The sequence below is a fragment of the Colobus angolensis genome, unplaced genomic scaffold, assembly GCF_000951035.1.
Source record: "Colobus angolensis palliatus isolate OR3802 unplaced genomic scaffold, Cang.pa_1.0 Scaffold216, whole genome shotgun sequence".
NCBI classification, from domain to species: Eukaryota; Metazoa; Chordata; class Mammalia; order Primates; family Cercopithecidae; genus Colobus; species Colobus angolensis.
In genome coordinates, this window is record NW_012115333.1 from 713344 (window position 1) to 727452 (window position 14109).

General features: G+C 50.6%; 1 protein-coding gene across 1 annotated transcript in view; it reads right to left on the reverse strand.

The window, feature by feature from the left end:
- Positions 1–12774, reverse strand: part of MED12 (mediator complex subunit 12) — a 23760-nt gene extending 10986 nt beyond the window's left edge. The window contains exons 1-28 of the mRNA XM_011943179.1: positions 12249–12774; positions 11625–11729; positions 11226–11417; positions 10933–11089; positions 9938–10119; positions 9653–9763; positions 9274–9528; positions 8745–8891; positions 8484–8583; positions 8217–8353; positions 7866–7997; positions 7372–7498; positions 6729–6958; positions 6276–6356; positions 5974–6144; positions 5624–5768; positions 5406–5456; positions 4957–5075; positions 4627–4770; positions 4018–4181; positions 3683–3814; positions 3030–3257; positions 2710–2854; positions 2432–2552; positions 1935–2036; positions 1721–1834; positions 1294–1469; positions 935–1114 (exon numbers count right to left, since the gene is read on the reverse strand). Of these exons, the coding sequence (XP_011798569.1) occupies positions 935–1114; positions 1294–1469; positions 1721–1834; positions 1935–2036; positions 2432–2552; positions 2710–2854; positions 3030–3257; positions 3683–3814; positions 4018–4181; positions 4627–4770; positions 4957–5075; positions 5406–5456; positions 5624–5768; positions 5974–6144; positions 6276–6356; positions 6729–6958; positions 7372–7498; positions 7866–7997; positions 8217–8353; positions 8484–8583; positions 8745–8891; positions 9274–9528; positions 9653–9763; positions 9938–10119; positions 10933–11089; positions 11226–11417; positions 11625–11729; positions 12249–12347 (4047 nt within the window). The 5' untranslated portion in view covers positions 12348–12774. The remainder of the gene's footprint in view (positions 1–934; positions 1115–1293; positions 1470–1720; positions 1835–1934; positions 2037–2431; positions 2553–2709; positions 2855–3029; positions 3258–3682; positions 3815–4017; positions 4182–4626; positions 4771–4956; positions 5076–5405; positions 5457–5623; positions 5769–5973; positions 6145–6275; positions 6357–6728; positions 6959–7371; positions 7499–7865; positions 7998–8216; positions 8354–8483; positions 8584–8744; positions 8892–9273; positions 9529–9652; positions 9764–9937; positions 10120–10932; positions 11090–11225; positions 11418–11624; positions 11730–12248) is intronic.
- Between the last annotated feature and the right edge of the window lie 1335 nt (positions 12775–14109).

A 14109-nucleotide genomic window follows, 5' to 3' on the forward strand; every position in this document is an offset into this window, starting at 1 on the left:
AAAAAAAAAAAAAAAAAAAAAAAAGACTACATTTAAATAGTCCAAACTAGTTGAAAATCTTTCCAATTTTTAAAACAGTTCAGGAAAGATTTCACATCTTTCCCATCCCTTCGTATCAGGAAGTTCTGCTTAATGCTTAACCTTGAAACCCTTGATGTTAAAGTTGAAGCCTGCTTCTCTCGTTTTAGACCAACTGCTCAAAGTCCCTGACAGGACCTTTATAAGACAATCTCTCAAAGTCCTGTAGAGACCAGAAGGCTACTGTTAGCTAATCTCTCTTCGACACTATCTCTTCTGGGCTGAAGAGACTTTATTCCTTTAGCTTTTCCTCAACGGCTTTATTTTTCCACTCTCTGGTCATCTGAAGGTGTGAAGCAATGTCAAGTGGAAAGTGCACAGACATGTCTGCGTTCACATATTGACTCTAAACTTATCAGCTATGTGACCTTAGACAAGTTACTTAACCTCTTCAAGCCTCAGTTTCCTCATCGGTCAAACAGGGAGGCTCATCTACTTCATAGGGTCATAAAGATTAAATGAGGGAAATGTGTGCAGAGTACCTAGCACAGTACCTGGCACAAAACACATGCTCAGCAAGTAGTAGCTACTACTATTCAGTTCTGAGCCATGGCCAAATGCCAAATATACAAGGCCCACACCTAGGCCTCCCAGATGCTATGCTTCCCATTGATAAGCTAGATTCATTCCAGATAGCTATGCCCTCACCTAATACTCTTACACTGGAGTCTAGACCATATTGGACTTACTCCTCAGCCCATGCTGGAGCTGTTTCTCTCGCTACCTCTCTCCTCTACTATATCCTTGTTTGTCTTCCTCTCTATTTAATTCCCCCTCTCCTTTTCTCAAGGTTCCTATTGTTTCTCCCCAGATTGGGCTCACTGCTTCCTCTGCGGCCCCCACAGCCTTGGCCTACCTGGAGAATGCGCTTTATGCGCTGCCGCTGGGGGTTTTCCCCATCCTCATTGTCCAGCAGTCGATGTGGGTAGCAGATGAGCTGCATGAGGCGCTGCGCCTGGGCACTACTCAACACTGGGTCTTGCAGGTCATTGCTGTCCTCACACAGCGACTTAAGGCAACGTTCTCCTACCCATTCCTGAGGAAGCTGACAATCAGGGACTGGGAGCAACAAGTGAGGGGGTTAGGAATATGGGGGATGGGCTGGAGTTGGTAAGGAACACAATGTATAGTAGGGAGGTGGTGTGATCATGGGCTCGAAACAGGACTATATTACACAGGGGCATTTAGGAGGTGTGGGAGGAAGGTGAGACTGACCTGTTGGCAGATGCTGCGCAGCACGTACTTGGCATAGACATCCAGACTGGCTGTCTCCACAGAGATGTTGCGGCCACCCTGCCTCCGACCACCACTGCCACCTCCTCCCTCCTCCTCTGGAAGTTCTTCTGTTCCTCCTGTCACAGTGAAGCCTGAACCTTTCAGTTCCGCATCCCCTGTGGTTCACGGGTGGGAGATAGGGAGGGCAGAGTGAGATTGGAACACTGTGTGGAGACCCACCCTGGGCCCACAGAGGCAGAAACACCCCAAATCCTGCCCTATGGGACAGAAATATACTTCTCTCCCTCCCCTCCTCCCCAAAGGTCAGAGAGACCACCTTCAGAAGGGAGAAAGACTGTCCCTTGTAGTTTAGCTGGCACTCCACCCTATACACACTTCTGGCACCACTCCCTTCCTACCCCCGTACCAAGTACAAACACAGCCTTGAGAACAGCAAACACAGCTCCATCCACGATGCGGTTCTGGGAGGCAGCCAGCAGGTGGCGGTCACAGGAGGAGCGGATTCCTACTGTAGGCTTGTCTGGGGAAGGCGATGAAGTCAGGGGAAGCAAAAGTAGAATCCACGGAGGCAGGGGAACCACACTTTCTACTGTTGGCTGGTTCAGATCGGGGTCACTTACTTCCATCAGACTGGCAAGGATTGAGCTGCGGTGTCTTGAAAAGGTGAAGGAGGATGCGACAGGTAAGCCGGGCCCCTGGCTCAGAGTCCTGTTCACTACAAGCTAAAAGGAAGACAAAACAGATCTGGGAAGGATGAAGCTGAACTGCATGTGGGTTTATACTTGTGCGTGCCTGCATGCATGCAAGTGTACGGCAGGGGCACGGGAGAGAAGATGAGGTAAAGTGAAAGGAGAAAAAGCAAGATAATATTGAAAGCGAGGTAGAGCAGAGAACTGTTATGCAGTTGAAGGGTCAGAAATTGCAAAGGTCAGGGCCGCAAATCCAGGGCTAAAAAACAGGTTCCTTCTAGCCTTCAGCATACCAAAGGACTGGCCTTCTGGGGAAGGCCAGGGAGCCGCAGCAAGGTCTCCCACAGTGAACAATGAGAGGATGGCCGTCCAGTGTGTATTGAAATTTGAGGTCTAGAAATGCTAGGGGTTACAGATTGGTAGTTCACCAGCATTAAGGAGTGAAGGGATGGCAGCACAGCGAATCAGATCTTCCAGGAGCAAACACTGCCGAGCGATGAGGATGGCAACAAAAGTAGCCAATGAGTCATGAAAAGACAGGTCACTGACCTGGAGGAAAAAACAGACAGACACCATGACTCAGAGTGGAGGCCCACTCAAAGCAGTGTGCCTCCACTCTATGGAACTCTGTCCCCGGTCAGAGGATCACGACCAGCCCCCTGCCCTGGTCACTGCTCCACTAGCAAGACCCCTCCCCAAGTCTCACATCTACATTGCAGAGGAGGTCGTTGAAACCACAAGTGCCATTGTTAGAGGAGCAGCACAAGGCCTTAAGCACTCCTAGCCATTCTGCACTCAGTGACTTGCAATAGCCGGTCAGCTCTGCACACAGGATTGCGATGTCATTCACCCTAGGGAAAAGTACAAATGCCCTCAGGAAAAACCTTGCTCCACAGAACCTCAGACCCATTAACTTCTCATCTCTGCCCCAGTACATAATGAAGGTTGTAGTACCTCCCAGATACCTCAGCCCTCCCTATCTCAGGCGGGGGCATAGTGCCCTTCCTCACTCAGTACACCCCATACCTATCGGGATCATGGTGCCCCACACAGACGTGCATAAGGGCATTGCAGACAAAGCTGTAGCGGTTAGCAGGGTTCTCACTAAGACTCTTGCCTAGCCCTGTGTAGGTGAAGGTGTGAGCTGCAGGGTTCTCTAGAGTGTCAATCATGAACTCAGGTGCCCAGCGCATATTTGATTCCGATGGCTCCACGTTGCAGTAGATGGTGTTCTTCACCTTTGAGCAAAAGTCGCTGCAGGGATGGAGGAAAGGAGATAGTAGTGTTGAAGAAGGTCTGCTGAGGTCGAGGGATGGTCAGGAAAGGGGAGAAAAGAAAAAAAGGAGAAAGTGAGGGATGAAGGATCTTGGGACAAGAAAAGGGAGATGGGACGAAACGGACTGGGCAGCAAAGGAACCACATGGGAATAAGGAACTGGGGCCTCTGAAGGCAGCGAGGAAGAGGGGGAAGAGTTTGGGCCCCACAGATACAGGCGGGGGGCAAGCCTGCTGAGGAAGAGGGCCCACTCTTGGTAATGCAACAGTATGTGGAGGACACAGTCCACAAATGACCCTAGACAGGCAGCAGGGTCCCAGGCCACGCTCTCCTCCTGAGTTGGGTGGTTATGGGAAGAAGGGAGTAGGTCCCACTTGCTACTCCTTACCTTCTACCTCTCTTACCTGAAGAGCTCCCCAAATTTGTTCTTTAAATGGCTACAGGAGGTGTACAGATCATAGAGATAAGCAAGGATACAGCGCTCTGCAGAGGAGCCATCGGACCGGTTCATCCCATGCTTCACAACGCCACACAGCCTGCATGAAGAAGCAAGGTTGGGAGGGTCAGCAGATGGTATGCGGGCTCCTCCAAACGGATTCGAGCCTCTGGGAAATACCATTCCTTTCCCATCTGAGTGGCAGGCGCTTCCCCAGAGTGTGAGGAAGTGCATGCTCTTCCCAGGCCACTTCCACCAGCATTCGCCAGAGCTTTGTTTCAGTTATTCCAACGTCCTGCTTACCCCTCAAAGACCTGTGCCATCTGGTCCTGGTTGAGGATGAGGCAGGCATGATAGTGCCGCAGGACAGCCACGATGCACAGGCACAGGCTAGTAGTGTAGCTGCCCACCAGATCCGAGGATTTGAGAAGCAGCTCGGCCTCAACTACACTCAGTTCATTCAGCAGCTAGCAGAGTGAACGGGGGTGAGAAATGCAAAGAGGCCCCTCATGTTACATAGAACCCACCTTCCTGTGGGGACGCTGGCAAGGCTGGGCCTGAGCCCCTTCCTGCTGGAGCCACCTCAGGATAGAAGGGCTCGTTACCCTATGCCACGGTCCTTTAGTCTATCAACACCACCTCTAACCACTGTCCAGGATACAGTTCTATGAACTCCACAGTAGGAGGACGGTCTGTGCCCAATGCTCTGATCTGCCTCTTGGCCTCCCCAGGGAGCACTTGTCTCTATTCCTGCAGTCTCAGCTCATGTTCCACTCCCCCCGTGCTAGTCTTTCTGCCCCTTCAAATAGCCTGGGAAACTGGCTGGAGCATTTACCCCTGTCCTTATGACCCTCCATAGCCCCTATATGGCACGAACTCCTTCCTCCACCCTCATCTCCCCAACTTCCCCACCTGAATGGCAAAGTCGATGAGGCCACTGATGCTGAGTGAATATTCCATGAGGTCGAAGATGAACTGCACATGCTGCACCAGAGGCAAGTGGTATGACATGCCAAGGGCAAAGCTCGTGATCTGCTCCAGAACATTCCGGGAGACCTGATAAGGGCAGTGGGAGTGAGACGGGAGTGGAGAGAGGAAAGAACCAGGGAAGCAGGAAAGGATGACAGTGGAAGGGGATGAGACCAGGAGGCTTAGCCTGCCTAGCGGGGAGAAGATAGGGAAGAAAAGGAAAACAGGAGAGGAGGCCAGAATGTGGGAAAGGGGCTGGGCTTAGGCCCACACCTGAGCCGTGACCTGGTGTTGGTCATAATGTGAAAGGTGCTGGAACTTAGCAAAGATATCTTCAGCAGTGGGGAAGGCTTCAGGCCGGTTGCGTCGCCGCTTCTGCCCATCCTCCCCACCTGAGGGGACAGTTGAAAGGGACCAGTCAAGATAGGGAAGATAACTAGTTGACTAGGGGTGGGGAGTGGGGTATGGAGAGAAGGCTATGGGAGGGAGGGAGGGAGGGAGGGAGAGAGGGAAGGAGGGAGGGAGGGAAGGAAGGAAGAGGGAAACAGGGAAGGGAGGGTCAAGGAAGGGATGGGGGAGGAATGAAGGGAAGGGGACAGTGAAGCCAAGGTTTAGAGGACCACAGACTATGTGGACCTTAAAGGAATATGTACAGGGAGGCGCTAGGTTGAGGGAGGGAAGGGAGAGGGAGGGAGGGCAGTATGGGGCTTACTGTGAGGTACCTAAGAATGTCAGGTCTCCAGGATTCAGAGGCACAATAGGAGCAAGCTGGTCTGTAGAGGGGGGGAATGAGGGGGGAAGTTTCAAAAGGACTAGAGCTCTCAGGAGACTCCAAGAGACAGGACATTGGGACATGACTGGGGAGTTCCCTATGCTGGGGAAGGGAAGACTGACTAGGGCACTCTTTGGGGGAGATCTGTTTAAGGAGCCTCAAACCCACCAGTTTCTGCTGTCCCCTTGCGGTTCAGAACCTTCAGGATATCCTTGGTGATTTTCTTGATGGCATGGCGGGCATCATCTCGCTGCTTTCCCACCCCAAACAGTACGACCAACCGCTGGTTGCACTCATGGCTGCATGACTCCTCCTGCATCCCAGCAGCACCATCAGACTCCAGCACCGATCTCCTTCCCTCCTCTTGAAATCATGCTCCACACCCCTCAGCATCCACATGCTAAAGCCCTTCCCTTTCCCAACCCACATCCTCAGGAACAGCTCCAACCCCTCAGCAAATTCCTTGGACAGCAATCTAGGTTCAAAACAGATCATCACAAGGTGCTGGGGAACAGTACCTGGGGGATAGGAAAGTGGGTGGCATACTGCACGTGTCGTGGCTGGTCGTAAAGAACCCCAAGGGTCCCTTCGATCTTCTCCTTGGGTGGGGGCTTCACCTCCTTCTCGACATCTGGCTTCTCAGGGGATGGACTGCCCTTCCCCTCACAGGGCATAGTAGGGGAGAACAACTGAGAGAAAGGTGAGAAGGCAGAACATGAGAAGATGGAAAGGGGATGAGGGGGGATAAAGAAATGCCAAAAGCAGGAATAATGGGAAGATCAAAGGAGCCAGATTCTGCCACGCTCAGGATTGAACTTACTGAGAAATCAGGCTTCTCCATGTCCTCAAAGAGCACACTGGAACTAGGGTCAATATCCATAGATTCTGAAAGCCCTGGATCCTGAGGGCATAGAACATAAGCAAAATTGTTTTAGCCCTAGGGAGCGGCTCCCACCATCTAGAAAACTTCACGGGGGAATTGGAGAGAGAAGACCAGATTGTGGAAAGCACAGGATCTGGAGTCAAGTCATCCAATCACTTAACCAGTATAGGCCTCTGTTTGCTTCAGCTTGAAAATGGGGATAAGAGTACCTCACAAGGCTGATGGGAGGAACCAATGAAACAATCGATGTGATAGTGCTTGGTCAATCACCAAGTGCTAAGAAAATACTACCCCCCTGCCCCAGGCAAAAGAGGCTCTTAGAGGCCTCTGGGAGCCATGAAGATAGAAATGTCAGAAGAAACGATCTAGGGCAAGGAAAAGCCCACTCACCTCCAGCTTGCTGCTGCTGCTGCCTTCAGCCTCCTTGTGCTCTGGGTCATCGGCAGGATCATCAAAGGGAGAGGGAGGCCGGGGACCAGGGGCTCCAAAGGCAAGGTCCCCTCGGGAGATGAGAGTGCAAGTATACATGTTGTGGGAGAAAACATCATGTCGAATCAGTTCACAGAACAGCAGTACTAAGTTAAAGAATTCCACCCGCTCACTCTCACTTCGGGGGTCCGCTGGAGGAAGGGAATGAGGAAACATGAGTTAGGAGAACACAAAAAGGTGGGCCAAGAGAGAGAGGGACACACCTAAGGCAATAATAAGAGTGATAAAATGAAAATCCCAGAAACTGTTGAGGGACAAAGTGTGGTTGGTTACCCCACATGCTGCCCCACACACCATCTCAGAAAGGAATGTAACATCTTTGTGCTGATTTACGCAGTGAAAATGCTTCAATCACAAGCTCTTGTTTTAATCCTTCTCTGTATTTCTCTACTTTGACTGTAAGATGATCAGTTAAAAGAGGATCACTAGAACTACATCTAAAAGTCATTCTGCATAGAGCCCAAGAGAGAAATATACTTTTTGATGACAGTGGCGGGTAACTGAGTCTAGGCAGACGCGACTAGAGAGTGGTAGGGGTCCGTACTCAGCATGGGAGCCTGTGTATCCAGAAACTGCAGGAGGACATCCTGGAAAATGGGAGCACTAGGAGCAGAAAGGGAGCCAGAGGCGATGGAACCCTTCTCATCTGCGGCTTCTGATTCTCCACAACGCTGCAAGATGACAGAACAAATTGTAGAACTGACTTTTACCTGCTTCTTCACTCCTCAATGTGTAGGCCTTAAACTACTACCTGCTTGACCTCTACCCCATGCTTTTCACTTTCATTCCCCTGCTGACCTCCATTTTCTTTACCACCTCCCAACTGAAGCCCTGATGTTATCTCTAACTCTGATAACAATCCACTCTTCTCTACTTTCACCTCATGTCCGTTACTTTGCCTTTAGGTTCTCTTCCACTTCTTTACTCTGTTCTCACACCTTCAACTCTGTTCCCTCCACCACCTCCATCTCTTGGTCTCCAACCCCAGTAAATTCCTTCCCATTGGCCAATCTTGTTCTCTTATCTCTGCCCTCTAACCTCAGCCTCAATCTCCGCCTGTCTCTTCTCCAGGAGCTTGGCTACCACCATAGCACGATGCCGACCAGAACGCTTGCAGCTGACAGCCCATTCACATAGCAATGACACCACAGCATCATCATCTGAGGAGATCTGGAGACCAAAGGAAGAGAGGGAGGAGTAAGGTAGGGGTGGGGACAAAGAAATGAGTCCCAATTTCCTAAAGACTGTGCTCCATCATAAAACATTCTGGGCCCAGTAAGATCATTTCTGCAGATATGCTCTGCTTTCAATGCCTCACCATGACTTCCCCTCAGATATATTACTGCTCTTGCAATGTTTTTTGCTCCTTCTATTCCCCTTTTCGCTTACCTCATGCCCATCCTTGCTAGGCCCCAATCCAAAGATTCGGTTACAAAGTGAGTCAAGAGAGTTGCTGAAGTCAGAGCGCTCAAAACTATGGCTGTCCAGCACTTCCAAAGTATGAAGCACCCGTCCAATAGTGAAGCCTAAGGAGGAAAAGTGGTAAAGGGGACTGAACCAGAGGCCCAGTGTATTCTGGCTCTCAGATCTACATGTCCTTACTATCTCCATCCTTTCCTCAAACATACTTCCTATTATCTGTTCTCTGACACATACCTGCAGTAGCTTCCTGGCATTTATCGAAAGACCAGCGAACTTCAACTGCCTGTCCCCGCTCCTTGATCTGCTGCTCGATCTCCCGCAACTTTGCACGGACCTGCAATATTAAAAAGGAAGGCTATAAGGATGTACCAAGGCATACAAAAGGCCAGAGCCCCAGGCTAGAAGAATAGTACCAGACTCCAAATCACTATTTCTGAGAGAGTACTTTAGCCTCATAGCCCAATCTGAGAGTACCAGGCTAGTGGTTAGACATACCTGCTGAGTGAAGGCACTGTTACCCTCTGGCATGGGCAGGTTGGAAGGGGCAATAGGCAAGTGGTCAAGTGGTGAGCCGGTCTTAATTCTGCTATCAGTCAGTGAGTAGTGCCAAACCAAGGCACTAGGACAACACAGGAGGATGGTCTGCCAGATAGAAACAGCTAAGTCCAACTCGTTCACATGGCTACCCCTCTGGAATCCCATTCTAAGACCAAACCCGTAGATTCCAGATCCAAAGTTATTCTGACTGGGCCCCCAAGACAGGCATCACTCCACCCCTGATCCCCTCCCTTCACTCACTTTCCTAAAAGGCTCTGGGCTTACTATTTAGCCCTGGAAGGGAGAGAGAGGCTGGTCAAAACCCCCAAAGGGGACTAACACCCCATTACCAAGAAACAACAACTCCAAGCAAGTACTCAGCACCTACTCCCACATCCAATTTGGAATTACCCCTATTCTCTGGGATGGGCACCCGATTCTTCTCAGGTTATCTCTCAATGCTTCCTTGGGCCCGCCTAGTACCTACCTGTAGGATACAGCTGAGGCCAAAAACCAGGGGCCGGTGCTGAGGGCACATAAGCAGGTCACTAAAGGGAGTCGAGGGGGTGCTGCTAGTTGGGGGCTGAGGAGCAGGGGTGGTGGGTAGCGAGCTTGTTGACTGAGCAGATATAACATGAGACGAGTGACTGCTCACACCATCTAGCTGCAGGGCCAGTCTCCGTGTACAAAAGTAGGCAAGGCGGCGGGACAGGTACGCAGACTGAACAAATTCCCCAGAGTACTGTGAAGACATGACCATCAGAGCCCCTAGTTTTCTCCAGGGGACCCTGCTCTGACGTTTTATTCTTCCTTAAATCCTTCTTAGACTCCCCCTGCCCCACCACCACCAAAATTCCAAGCCTTACTCGGAGAAGCAAGGGCAGGAGCAGTTTAAGCAATTCATCCTCTCCAGGGCGGATCTTCTCAAAACACTCAAGCACCCAGGTCAGGAACTCATGTCTGTCCAGCATTCCATCCTACGGGTACCAGGGGAGGGAAGGGGGGACTATTAGAGATGAAGCAGATAAAGTAAATGAAAAGATGAAGAGAACCACAACTCGGGCAAGGTGGCAAGCAGATTCTGTTCTCTACTGGCAGAGTACAAGTTCAGGCTCAACCCAATGCCCCACACAGCATGCCCTACTCCCTACCTGAAACATGAACATGGCCAGCTTCTCGGTGTAATCCCACTGCCGGATTGCCACCTCTACATCATGGGGCAAGGGCCCTATTGTGGAACCACAGCCCCCACTTCCTGCAGGCCCTGGCCGGTAGTATTCAGCCATCTTCTGTAACTGCTCCCATAAGTACTTGGTGATGATCTGAGTCCATTCTGGAGGAAACAGGGAAAAAGGGCTATTTGATACTATCCTTCTGCTTAGAATTTCCTTCTACTGGCCGGGTGCAGTGGCTCACGCCTGTAATCCCAGCACTTTGGGAGGCTGAGGCGGGTAGATCACGAGGTCAGGAGTTCGAGACCAGCCTGGCCAAGATGGTGAAACCCCGTCTCTACTAAAAATACAAAAATTAGCCGGGCGCAGTGGTGGGCACCTGTAATCCCAGCTACTCGGGAGGCTGAGGCAGGAGAATTGCGTGAACTCGGGAGGCAGAGGTTGCAGTGAGCTGAGATCCGAGCACTGCACTCCAGCCTGGGCAACAGAGCAAGACTCCATCTTAAAAAAAAAAAAAAAAAAGAATATCCTTCTACTTAGAATACCTTACTCCCATCCCCAATCACCCACCATATTTGTAAATTCAGTTCATCCTTTGTCTCTAGTCAAATCCCACCTTCCTAAAGCCTCTCCGGGTATCCCCATAAGAAAGTAATCTTTTGTCCACTCAAAGAACCTTCTGCTCCTAGCTTGCCATTCACCACTTTCTATATTTAATTATGTTATTTGTACATATACCTTAGCAGTCCTGTTAGACTACTAGTATCCTAGGGGCAGAGATTATGCACTGGACGTCTTTGTAGCCCAGTATATGTGCACAGTGGACACTCAAATTTCTCAGTGTTTACTGATCAAGCAAATGCAAGAAACAAGCAGAAACAAGGAATCTAGATTGAGAAGGAGGATGGTTGCAAGGGTGTCTCTATCCCTCCTTGAAGCCATCAGCAGTACACCTGGTGTTAGGAGTTACTCACCCATGAAAGGGTCAACATGTCTCTTCTTAACCTTGGTCTCAGAGATTGCTGCATAGTAGGCACAGGTCATCTTAATGAGCCAGGCAGCCCGCATCACAGGCACTGTGTATTTGGCTAAGTACCCAAACACTTCTTCCTTCTTACTGAAAATGGGGACCTGGATGGACATTGCAAATAGTGAGGTCTCTATTATCCCCATGAGCTGACACCCATGTAGCTTAATATGGGAATAGGAGGGTACTTGGTACCCCATGCTCCCTCCTTGGCCTGAAGGACAGGAAACAGTACCTTACCTTTTTGGCTAGTTGCGTGAGTGGCTTGGTGCCAGCCAAGTCAGTGAACCAAGTATTAATGGCACTCTGGGATCGTGCAGTCACCAGCCAGAAGTTGTCCTTCTGGTTCACTTGGGGCTTCCTGCGACCAGTGTCAGGGAGGGTATTACAACGTAACTTCTCTGCAATAATGCTGCTGAAGTTGGAACTGATCTGAGGGAAGAAAACTGTACCTCAGGGTGGGAAGAAGGGGCAGACAGGTGGCCTGCCTTTTGCTGGGCAAATGCCAATGAGATAGCATTAGGTCATGAAGGCAAACTCAGCCACTTAGGTTGTCCCTATAAGTCTTCCCTACCCAGGGCCTTTGCTCCTTCTCAGATTCTTCCAGCCTTTTCCTTCAGCCTGGCAGAGTTGTCTCACCTTGGCAGGATTGAAGCTGACGTTCTTGGCACTGCCATGTTCATCCCCAGAGACAGCAGGCTGGTTATTGAAACCTTGTTTTACATTCAAGGCCGTCAGTTCATCCTGAGGCAGGAAAGCGGCGTTTAGTTGTTTTTTCCTTAGGGGGAGGGGGAGGGGGTGGGAGAGTAGGGCAGGAGAAGCGAAGGAACAGGGTGAAAGGGCAGGAGGAGGGTTCCGTGTAGAACAGATCGTTACTTAAAGCTAGGCCCTTACATTCACTTGGACCCCACCCTCACCCCCATGGTCACTAGGATTCCCAGTCACCCAGGGCGCCCTCAAACATCACTCTTCTCTTGCGAACATCCGAGCAGCCGTACCCCACCAAGCTGTCTCAGACAACTTTCTGAGATGTGTGTGGAGGAGGGCGCTTCTGGTGCGGCCCCTACACCACCCCCTATTCATACCTTGGAACCCCCCACCGCGCCCCGTCCTGCCCTCCCACGCCAACCCACTTTACTCTTCCCCCTTTCGGGACTTTCGCTCTCACCCAACCGCCCCGCCCCCCATTCCCAGCCGTCAATGCCTCCTGCTAGGCTGACCGCGTGCCCCCAGCCCCTCCAGAGCCCCGATTTTCGAACGCACCTCCTTCTGTTTGGGGTCCTGAGGGTAAACATCGGGAGGCCCCAGCCGCGGCCGCTTCAGGGGCCGGTGTTCGTAGCTCAAGATCCCGAAGGCCGCCATCTTGCCCAGCCCGTAGCGCCGGAGGCGCCAGCAGGGCCAGGCTGACTAGGGGAACGGGAAGGGGAGAGGGAGCCGAAAAGGGGGGCGGTGGTTGAGAGGACGGCGGCCGAGAGACAACAAGGGGGCACGTTAGAAACTCTCGACCATTGCCGGAAACTACCGAGGGAAGCCGAGGGACGCCGGGAACCATCGGACAATACCGACCGCAGAGGAGGTGGGGCCTGGCCCGGTGGGGGCGGAGCTCTGTGCCCCGGGAGTTTTTCGGCGGCTGCGGTGGTAAGTTGATTTCACTCAACAAAAATCTATGAAACGTTCCGGAGGCGCAGAGTGAGCTGGGGATGCAAACTAGGGAAGAGGGAGGCCTCTGTGGTGCTGAGTTCTGACTGGAATTCGGTTCCCACAGCCTAGCTCGGTTTTGGCCTAGAAAAGTCTTCAATAATATTTGCATTGGTTAGGAACTCCGTCTATTACAAATCAGTTCGTTTCTTAGTTACGGCATCTGAAAAATAGGTGCGCTAACACCTCCTTCAAGGGGCTATTGTGAACATTAGAAACTACGTATGCATGAGAAAGAACCTATTAAACCCTGAAAGGCTGGCTCTAATCCCTCAAGGTCTACCATCGAGTTGTCTAACCTTTTTTTGTTTGTTTTTTCTGCCCAAGGGAACCGCAGACTGACTTTTTTGATTCACAAACCCTTAAAGGTGCTGATGAAAGCTATGGACCTTCTTCCCAGAAATAATAATAATATGCATATATTGACATGCAAAATGTTACTTTAGATTCTTAGATCCCCTGAAGCTCATCCATGTATCCCCTAAGGGTCCATGAACTCCAGGTTAAGAACCCTTGGTCTAGCGAAAGAGGCACCTACTGTGTCAGATGCTTTTCAGACACTATCTCCTTTAATCTGTTCACAGCCTCATGAGTTAGGGATTATTATTGGCTCGATTTTGCAGATGAGGAAGCTAGTTTTCAAAGTGTGAAAATTCACTTACCCAGTATTATACAGCTACTGAGTAACTGAGCTGGCACTAAGATTCTCAATTCCAGAGCCAATATCCTATTGTCGTATTGCTATTTGTTTATTTATTTTGAGGCAGGTTCTCCCTCTGTCGCCCAGGCTGGAGTGCAGTGGCGCGATCACGGCTCACTGCAGCCTCAACCTCCTGGACTCCAGCGATCCTCCTGCCTCAGCCTCCCTGTAGGCGGGACTACAGGCGTGCGCCACTGTGCCGGCCTTGTATTGCCTTTTAGAGAAAAGACAGCCATTGTGCTATAACAAAAGTAGCAAATAACAATAAACAAAAATAACACCAGTAACAAAAATAAAATGCTATTGAATCACAATGGAAAGAAAAAGTAATTCAAGGCGGGAGCGATGGCTAACGTCTGTAATTCCAGCACTTTGGGAGGCCAAGGCGGGCGGATCACTTGAGGTCAGGAGTTCAAGACCAGCCTGGCCAACGTCGTGAAACCCCATCTCTACTAAAAATACAAAAATTAGCTGGTGTGGTAGTGGGCGCCTGCAATGCCAGCTGCTCGGGAGGCTGAGGTAACATTTGAACTAACTCTGAAGGATATTTTTATTTTTGTTTATTTTGTTTTATTTCTTTATTTCTTTATTATTTTATTTATTGCTTTTATTTATTTATTGTTTCGCTCTTGTTGCCCAGGCTGGAGTGCAGTGGCATGATCTTGGCTCACTGCAACCTCCGCCTCCCAGGTTCAAGTGATTCTCCTGCCTCAGCCTCCCTAGTAG